At 43.4% G+C, this 10,153-nt stretch overlaps 1 protein-coding gene across 1 annotated transcript; it reads left to right on the top strand.

Annotated features, from left to right (window-relative positions):
• The first annotated feature begins 6,425 nt into the window (after positions 1 to 6,425).
• Positions 6,426 to 8,758, top strand: LOC143733008 (uncharacterized). Its single transcript, XM_077224534.1, has 2 exons — positions 6,426 to 6,763; positions 7,083 to 8,758. The coding sequence occupies exons 1-2, from the start codon at positions 6,431 to 6,433 to the stop codon at positions 8,505 to 8,507; spliced, it is 1,758 nt and encodes a 585-aa protein (XP_077080649.1). The 5' UTR covers positions 6,426 to 6,430; the 3' UTR covers positions 8,508 to 8,758.
• Positions 8,759 to 10,153: the final 1,395 nt, after the last annotated feature.

The following is a 10,153-nucleotide window of genomic DNA, read 5'->3' as shown; positions in this document are numbered from 1 at the left end:
CTTCACAATGATCCTGAGAGACTGATTGGTTGTCTGAGTAAAATGAGCCTGCCCCTTTGTCTCTATGACACTGTGATCCAGAGTTATGTTCAATATAAAAGCGGTTTCTATGGTGTAGGACGGCCCATTTCATGGGCCGTCCTACACCATAGTAAGTCAATGGGGAAACTTTGGGCAGCTCCTGCCCCCCAGGGGTGCAACTTTTACCCCATTGTGTGGTATGTTCTTACAGAGTCTGTCAGCCTCTTCAAATGTGGTAAATTACACGTTTCTGCGACATCCTCGTTCCGAGCTACGACTCGTCAAAGTTTGACGCAATGTTAAGTCTATGGGATTTTTCGGCCGGTTTTTCGCCCCTGGGGCGAACATCGTACCCCCGATCCCTTATAAAAGTCATAGCACACCATTCCCGAACAGGCCGCACGTTTTGACGCCTCATTCGTGGGTCTGTGACAAAAACTGCGGGAGGAGTAGCGCGTCAAAAAGTGGCCAGAAGAATAAAAATAAGAAGAATAAGAATAATAAGTATGTGAGATAACAATAGTGTTGCTTTGCCATAGGCAAGCACCACTAACTAGAATGTACATTTCCAGAAGAAAATGTGAAGTGGTGCTTGCAGTGGCAAAACTCGCCACTCGGTTGCTAGGGTGTGGTACATGATTGCATACTAGGCAACAAACATGTCTGTACTATGTTCTGGTGCTGAGATATGGCTTATTCATGTTGTTCAGGTGGTTGCTAGGGCATTGCTAAGGTGTTCTGAGTGGTTGCTAGGGTGTTTTGGGTGGTTGCTAGGGTATTCTGGGTGGTTGCTAGGGTGTTCTGGTTGGTTGCTAGGGTATTTTGGGTGGTTGCTAGGGCATTGCTAGGGTGTTCTGGGTGGTTGCTAGGTGGTTGCTAGGGTGTTCTGGGTGGTTGCTATGGTGTTGCTAGGCGGTTGCTAGGGTATTCTGGGTGGTTGCTAGGGCGTTGCTAGGCGGTTGCTAGGGTATTCTGGGTGGTTGCTAGGGCGTTGCTAGGCGGTTGCTAGGGTGTTCTGGGTGGTTGCCTGGGTGTTGCTAGGCGGTTGCTAGGGTATTCTGGATGGTTGCCAGGGTGTTGCTAGGCGGTTGCTAGGGTGTTTTGGGTGGTTGCTAGGGTGTTGCTAGGTGGTTGCTAGGGTGTTCTGAGTGGTTGCTAGGGTGTTGCTAGGCGGTTGCTAGGGTATCCTGGGTGGTTGCTAGGCGGTTGCTAGGGTGTTCTGGGTGGTTGCTAGGGCGTTGCTAGGCAGTTGCTAGGGTGTTCTGGGTGGTTGCTAGGGTGTTGCTAGGGTAATTTGGGTGGTTGCTATGGTGTTACTAGGTGGTTGGTAATTGTCAAAGATGGTTACTGTTGAGTTTGTAGCATTTTATTGGCATGATTTAGCACTTAGCTAATCAATATTAGCATGTAGCTATTCACTGCTAGCATGTTTAGCATGTAGCAAGTCCTGTTTGCTAGCATGAGTAAAAAGAGCCAACCCCCATCTCTATACGATGTTTTGATGCAGAGATATAGGTCTTGCAAAACGGTTGCTAGGGTACTATGTTTGGTTGCTAGGAAGTGGCTTGGCAGCTGCCAATCATGAAGCTCCAAAGTCAATGTGAATGTATAAACCAACCCCCATCTCTATACGATGTTTTGATGCAGAGATATAGGTCTTGCAAAATGTTTGCTAGGGTACTCTGTTTGGTTGCTAGGGAGTGGCTTGGCAGCTGCCAATCATGAAACTCCAAAGGCTGCTTGTCAGTATGAATGATATAAACCAACTCCCATGCCTCTGTGACATTCAGAATGGAAGATATCCCTCTTTGGATTTTGGTTGCTAAGGTGCTCGACAATGGTTGCTAGGGCGTGGCTAGGAAGTGTTGAGGTGATTCATGATTGGCTGTTTGCTGCCCCGAGTCAAACGAGACCACCCTCATGTTTCTATGACAATTCAGTCCAGAGATATCCCTTCGATCTCTTTCAATGGAAGTCTATGGGAGTTGTTGCTAAGGTGCTCTAAATGGTTGCTAGGGCGTGGCTTGATAGCTTCACAATGATCCTGAGAGACTGATTGGTTGTCTGAGTAAAATGAGCCCGCCCCTTTGTCTCTACGACACTGTGATCCAGAGTTATGTTCAATATAAAAGCGGTTTCTATGGTGTAGGACGGCCCATTTCATGGGCCGTTCTACACCATAGTAAGTCAATGGGGAAACTTTGGGCAGCTCCTGCCCCCCAGGGGTGCAACTTTTACCCCATTGTGTGGTATGTTCTTACAGAGTCTGTCAGCCTCTTCAAATGTGGTAAATTACACGTTTCTGCGACATCCTCGTTCCGAGCTACGACTCGTCAAAGTTTGACGCAATGTTAAGTCTATGGGATTTTTCGGCCGGTTTTTCGCCCCTGGGGCGAACATCGTACCCCCGATCCCTTATAAAAGTCATAGCACACAATTCCCGAACAGGCCGCACGTTTTGACGCCTCATTCGTGGGTCTGTGACAAAAACTGCGGGAGGAGTAGCGCGTCAAAAAGTGGCCAGAAGAATAAGAATAAGAAGAATAAGAATAATAAGTATGTGAGATAACAATAGTGTTGCTTTGCCATAAGCAAGCACCACTAACTAGAATGTACATTTCCAGAAGAAAATGTGAAGTGGTGCTTGCAGTGGCAAAACTCGCCACTCGGTTGCTAGGGCGTTGCTAGGCGGTTGCCAGGGTAATCTGGGTGGTTGCTATGGTGTTGCTAGGCGGTTGCTAGGGTGTTCTGGGTGGTTGCTAGGGTGTTGCTAGGCAGTTGCTAGGGTGTTGCTAGGGTAGTTGCTATGGTGTTGCTAGGAGGTTGCTAGGGTATTCTGGGTGGTTGCTAGGGTGTTGCTAGGCGGTTGCTATGGTGTTCTGGGTGGTTGCAATGGTGTTGCTAGGCGGTTGCTAGGATATTCTGGGTGGTTGCTAGGCGGTTGCTAGAGTGTTCTGGGTGGTTGCTAGGGTGTTGCTAGGCGGTTGCTAGGGTATTCTGGGTGGTTGCTATGGTGTTGCTAGTTGGTTGCTAGGTTGTTCTGGTGGTTGCTAGGGTGTTCTGGGTGGTTGCTAGGGCGTTGCTAGGCAGTTGCTAGGGTGTTCTGGGTGGTTGCTAGGGTGTTGCTAGCGTAATCTGGGTGGTTGCTATGGTGTTCTGGGTGGTTGCAATGGTGTTGCTAGGCGGTTGCTAGGGTATTCTGGGTGGTTGCTAGGCGGTTGCTAGAGTGTTCTGGGTGGTTGCTAGGGTTTTGCTCGGCGGTTGCTAGGGTATTCTGGGTGGTTGCTATGGTGTTGCTAGGTGATTGCTAGGGTGTTCTGGTGGTTGCTAGGTTGTTCTGGGTGGTTGCTAGGGCGTTGCTAGGCAGTTGCTCGGGTGTTCTGGGTGGTTGCTAGGGTGTTGCTAAGGTAATTTGGGTGGTTGCTATGGTGTTACTAGGTGGTTGGTAGTTGTCAAAGATGGTTACTGTTGAGTTTGTAGCATTTTATTGGCATGATTTAGCACTTAGCTAATCAATATTAGCATGTAGCTATTCACTGCTAGCATGTGTAGCATGTAGTAAGTCCTGTTTGCTAGCATGAGTCAAAAGAGCCAACCCCCATCTCTATACGATGTTCTGATGCAGAGATATTGGTCTTGCAAAACGGTTGCTAGGGTACGCTGTTTAGTTGCTAGGGAGTGGCTTGGCAGCTGCCAATCATGAAGCTCCAAAGTCAATGTGAATGTATCAACCAACCCCCATCTCTATACGATGTTTTGATGCAGAGATATAGGTCTTGCAAAATGGTTGCTAGGGTACTCTGTTTGGTTGCTAGGGAGTGGCTTGGCAGCTGCCAATCATGAAACTCCAAAGGCTGCTTGTCAGTATGAATGATATAAACTAACTCCCACACCTTTGTGACATTCAGAATGGAAGATATCCCTCTTTGGATTTTTGTTGCTAAGGTGCTTGACAATGGTTGCTAGGGAGGGGTTAGGATGTGTTGAGGTGATTCAGGATTGGCTGTTTGCTGCCCCGAGTCAAACGAGCCCACCCTCATGTTTCTATGACTCTTATATCCTGAGATATCCCTTTGTTCTGTTTCAATGGAAGTCTAGGGAACTTGTTGCTAAGGAGCTCTAAATGGTTGCTAGGGCGTGGCTTGATAGCTTCACAATGATCCTGAGAGACTGATTGGTTGTCTGAGTAAAATGAGCCTGCCCCTTTGTCTCTATGACACTGTGATCCAGAGTTATGTTCAATATAAAAGCGGTTTCTATGGTGTAGGACCATAGTAAGTCAATGGGGAAACTTTGGGCAGCTCCTGCCCCCCAGGGGTGCAACTTTTACCCCATTGTGTGGTATGTTCTTACAGAGTCTGTCAGCCTCTTCAAATGTGGTAAATTACACGTTTCTGCGACATCCTCGTTCCGAGCTACGACTCGTCAAAGTTTGACGCAATGTTAAGTCTATGGGATTTTTCGGCCGGTTTTTCGCCCCTGGGGCGAACATCGTACCCCCGATCCCTTATAAAAGTCATAGCACACCATTCCCGAACAGGCCGCACGTTTTGACGCCTCATTCGTGGGTCTGTGACAAAAACTGCGGGAGGAGTAGCGCGTCAAAAAGTGGCCAGAAGAATAAGAATAAGAAGAATAAGAATAATAAGTATGTGAGATAACAATAGTGTTGCTTTGCCATAGGCAAGCACCACTAATAAGTTTAAATAGGATTTCAGTAAGTTGGCTCTCACAAGCCAACTTAATAATAAGTTTAAATAGGATTTCAGTAAGTTGGCTTTCTCAAGCCAACTTAACTAACTTTATCTGGACAATAACTTTATTCTAGATCTGCTGTAAAGCCAAAACAATCTATATTACTTTAATCTCCTATTATCACTGTAAAGCTGCTTTGTAATAGTCCATATTGTTAAAAGCGCTGTATAAATGAAGGTGACTTGACTTGACTTGTCTATGCACACTAGCTTGCATTACATTAAGTGTTTCCCGCGTGAGGTACTTTGTGTTGTATGTTGCCATGACGTTCCGCACCACAAAACTACTACGATGGGTTTACAAACATTGAAAAAAAGTTAATATCAGATCATTTTAAAATACAGTAAAGAATGTACTGAATATTCTTCAGTTTTATGCAAAACAGAAATACGACAAATAGAATATCAGATCTGTCATATGGACACAAATAAATGCAAAAAGCTTTTTTGCATAGTTGTGTTTGACACATGAAAACTGTAACTATGTATCTTACAAGGTAACACAATGTAACCTTGCTCTCACTTGAAATGTGTCCCCACATTAAGTCCTTGAATTTGAGGCTATTGGACCTGGAAAGTCCTTGAAAGGGCCTTGTATTTGAAGTTGACACTGCAGGAGATTGTGCAAGAGAGACTTGTGCTGATTCATGGCAATGTATTCCCGTTAATTTAGTTCACTTGTGTGATATTGTTGATTTAGTGATTTACTATTAGATTGTGATAAATGTAATCTTTGGTTTTGTTAGTTGTAGTGCATATATGAGCTGGGTCAGGTAATATTCACTGCTTGAGGTGATTTTCTCTGATTTATAATCTAATGAGCTTTCATTGGTGAGATTAAATTATTTGGGATGTTTGTCTGTGACCTTGGACAGGAGATCCAGCCGAAATAAAGAGCCAGAGAGACCACGTTTTATTTTTTGAGACATTTTTGTTTTCCAACAACAAAAATGAATCCAAAGCATTGAGTGTCACCATGAAGAACATGGACCAGAACATGGACAAGAACATGGACAAGAACATGGACCAGAACATGGACAAGAACATGGACCAGAAAATGGACAAGAACATGGACCAGAACATGGACAAGAACATGGACAAGAACATGGACAAGAACATGGACCAGAACATGGACAAGAACATGGACCAGAACATGGACAAGAACATGGACCAGAACATGGACAAGAACATGGACAAGAACATGGACAAGAACATGGACAAGAACCGAGTTTAAAGCGCTCTCTAATGACTCCACTCTAGGCTTTACATTTCCAGCTTCTCGCTCTCTACTGAGACAAAGCCTGAACGATCACGGCGAGAGACAAAACAGGGATTATCTGACCTTCAAAACACTTGCTCCTCGCTCCAGATGCAGAAGTGAAACAACATGTATTAGAAAACTGAAGTGGAAATCGCAAGCACTGCATTTCTATTACAGAGCAGCATTTGGAAGTTCTCTGTTTGCTTTTCAGTAAATCAGTCTTTCTGTTCATGCTCTAAAATTAGTGTCATAAGCATGATGAAGCGAAGGTCCCATCATATTCCTCATTTCTATCATTAGTTAATTTCAGTCACACCCACAACAGCATCTCTGCCTGTGTACTTAAAGCAGCTGTGCTTCTGGTGTCTCCATAACACGAGACCAGCGTCACACCATGTTAGTTCTGGGTCTGCTCACCTGTGTTGTGCTGAGCGCATTCAGTGCTCAGGCAGAAGTGGTCGAAGAATTTATTCACTGTAAAGTCCCTGTTTTCTACAAAAACAAAGAACCAGGAGGAATGGATCAGAATGCCAAGAAAATCTGTCAGGTGTATGGTCAAGGGCAATCCAGGCAAGAAGAACACGTCATACAAATGTCCATACAAAGATCTTCTTACGCTACACTGTACTCAACACGACACAGGATTCCCCTCTACAGTGCCTACGTATTTGATCCTGAATGCAAAAGTGACAAGGGAAGGACAGACATCTGGCACGTCGAGCCACAGGTGATTATGTGCTTCTGTTCTCTAACTAAAGAATTTTATTAGCAATTTAAGCTCTGCAATCCATAAGAAGCAGTTCTGTTCATTTAATTATTTTTCTTCATTCTGTTTTGCCATTGCAAATAATTTGAAAACTATATTAGATGGATGGTCATTTTTTAATGTACTTGTACAGTAATTGCACAGTAAAAATTATAAATGTCTATTAAAAGAGACAAAGAACAGAACTTTTTTTCACAAGAAAATTTGAAAACATAATAAAGTCTTTCCTTACAAGCAATCAACATCAAACTAACCAGCTACCATATTATTTATTCTGTAGATTTCAGGTTACCCAAATAGAAATATGGTCCGTGAGGGAGACTTGAGAAACCTTGGATTAAATAACAGCGTTATTAAAAGAAGTCAAGCCATGAGCAGTGACTACAGTTTCTCCGGATATGATCGTGGACACCTAAACCCCAGCAGCTTCAGCTGCGGTTATGGCCGTATGGCAACATTCACACTGACCGACGCCGCACCGATGAACCCCTGTTTCAACGGTGTCCACTGGAGAAAGTGGGAGGGAAATTTGAGGACTTTTTTACTAAACCAGCTTAACAGAGATGGTGGTTTAGCAACAGCCTACATTGTCACAGGTACGGTACCTAATGCGAATGTACGGATACCACAGAAGGAAAGCTCTGAAGACTATGAAGAAAGCTCTGAAGGCTATGAAGAAAGCTCTGAAGACTATGAAAGGGTGACGGTGCCCTCTCACATCTGGACGGCTGTCTGTTATAAACACCACAATGATGACAGAAAGTCTTTCTCCTTCAGCTATATGGGGGAAAACCAGCCAGAAGAGCCTGGCATAAACCCGATGAGTGTCTCAGACCTGGATTATCAGCTCAGCACACTCTACAGTGAGCTCTCAGGAACTCGACAGACAGTTAAAATTTTTGTGGATGATTGTTTTGGTGATAATGATAAATTAAACAGGGTTAAGGAGAAGTTCAAAGTGAATCTCCACATGAGCACAGCTGTGCAGACCACGTATAGTGCAGTGAAAAGGGCCATCGGCAGTGACAACAAAAAATCTGAAAAGAAAGTCAAGGTGAAAGAGGTGACAGCAAAATTAGCCTTTGACAGCATGAACACTTACTATACTACGGCTGAGGATCTGAAGGTTTTTGCTGGAAGTGCTTGTCTTATATCTAATGCCAGACCAGTAAGGAAAATTGTGCATGATGATCTCAGAAAGAGGGATGTATCCGATGGGCCGGATGATGTTGAATGCCTACTGGTCCCAGAGAAGCAGAGGACTGCAGCTGATGGATCGCAGTGCTCCAGCGTCTCAGAGTCTAGTGACGGCTGTTTGTGCACCTCAGGAGATGAAACCAAGCCCTGCTGCTCCTCTTCATGCCTTTACCAGCACCATCTCCAGAGCTACTGGTGTAACTCAGGCCAGACGCAGATAAAGTGCTCCCCGCGGTATTCACTCGTCACGGCTAAAGGAGAGAGGTGTTTGGATGATCACCCCTGCGCAACATACGGCAAGGACTACTACTGGTGTAAGACTGGTCATGGTTACTTTAAAGATGACTGGGATTACTGCAGTCCTCCGCTCTGGAGAAGTATAGCTGTAAACGGGAAGTTCTGCCGCAGCAACCATGCCTGTGCCAAATATGGTTCAAGATATATGTGGTGCTATACGGATGATGAAGACCACTGGGATTACTGTTGCATATATTGTACAACAGTGTAAAATTCAAAGCACAATTAAATACGGAAAATATTGTCAAATTTATACAGTATATTGTGCCCTATGATTATGACTAAAGCAGGACTTTGCAAAGTTGATTGTGATTGTACTTGGAGCTAACCTACAAGCTTTCTAACATGAAAAACAAAGACTCTTATCTGTGCTTCTGAAATTAACAGCTGCCTAAAATTTTATATTTTTAATTTCATTTGTATGCAAAAACAAAAAGCTCAATAAAAATATCTATGAATCTATTATATATTTGAAAATTCTTACACAAATGAGTACACTTTGTTTTCAGTAAAAAAAAATCTCTGAAATTTGATTGTAGACTCTCTTATACACAAGCTTACAGAACAGTGATGTGATTTTCATGAAGAGTAAGTCAAACTGTGTCCTTGCTCACAGATATAAACACCCAGCTCTCTCTGCTTACCACATCTGCTCATCTTCATCCACTCACACTCCTCAGTAGATGTCTGTAAGAGTGTTGCCAAGCTATGAACATCTCTTGCTATGAACCTTAAACATCTCCGTTTGCCTACGCAACAAGAGATGAACCCTAAATTGGACAAATATCTTCCAAATTAGTTTACAACTCTCGCCTACATTTTTAAAATCAGAAAACTGCCTTCTCCATTGTTTTAATTGCTTTGTTGCAACAAAATAGCAACACTTTTATACAAATGAGCAAACAACAGGATAAATCATTCAAGATGTATAAACAATTGGAAAACTTGCAATTGAGAAATAGATAAAGCCATACAAGTTGATGCATCTGTATATGAAAGCCATGTTGGGCAGAACAGGGGGATATGATGGCGACACAAAGAGCTTTTAAGCAAGCTTCAGTTAGGCCAACAATTACACAGTTATTGAGGACTGACACTGCAAAGCACAAATCTGCTTGACTGCAATTAAACAAAAGGTGATAAACTTAAAATCTGAAACTGATAAGAATGATAGTGATAAAAAGTTGCTTCATGACCAAGAGAGTCTCGTAGAATAGCATGTATGCTTTCTCTCCCTGTTCCATGGGAACTTTTTAGCCAAATACTAACCCAAATTAAATCTATCACCTCTTTTAAAACAGCCAAAAATGCTATTGTCACAATATCTTGTTTCAGATTTTTCACCCGTCATGTAAATTACATGAATATCCTTTGAAAATTTTAAACAATGTTTGCCATCAACTCAAAAACTTTTCCTATTCAAATATATTGAAATGTGAATGCAATCTGTGAAATTTTAGCTAAAAAACAAACATTTGTGTGGGCATTATCGACTCAGCACATACTTGCAATTCACTGGATGTGACAACATCAGAGTCCCTCATCCACGGTCATCCATCTTCGACTCCTGCAAGAAAGAAAGACAAGAGAACTATCACCATTCAGCTAAGCATCTCCAATTGTTCTGTGTTGTTGTTACTCACCTGTTGTCTCCAACTTCGATCCATTCTGCATAATTAAAGCATTGAACTCACCACCTTGTCTGATTCATCTGTGATTCCTGACAGAAGACCAGACCACAATGCAGAGTCCGTCGGAGTCTGGAGAGGGTCCATCATCGGCGAATCCTCCGGTCGCCGCTGCCTTCATTCCATGACCACCACCTTCACTTCCGCAGTCTCCCGCTGCTTCGTTCAC

The sequence above is a fragment of the Siphateles boraxobius genome, unplaced genomic scaffold (genome assembly GCF_051911475.1).
Source record: "Siphateles boraxobius isolate OS27281-9 unplaced genomic scaffold, OSU_SipBor_1 125, whole genome shotgun sequence".
NCBI classification, from domain to species: Eukaryota; Metazoa; Chordata; class Actinopteri; order Cypriniformes; family Leuciscidae; genus Siphateles; species Siphateles boraxobius.
The sequence above is the reverse complement of the archived record's forward strand: the minus strand, read 5'-3'. Positions and strand labels throughout refer to the sequence as shown.

Excerpts from the sequence above, each read along its gene's own strand:
- LOC143733008 (XM_077224534.1), top strand. The coding sequence starts at position 6,431 with ATGTTAGTTCTGGGTCTGCTCACCTGTGTTGTGCTGAGCGCATTCAGT. Across the intron at positions 6,764-7,082 it reads TCTGGCACGTCGAGCCACAG|ATTTCAGGTTACCCAAATAG; the intron begins GTGATTATGTGC and ends TTTATTCTGTAG.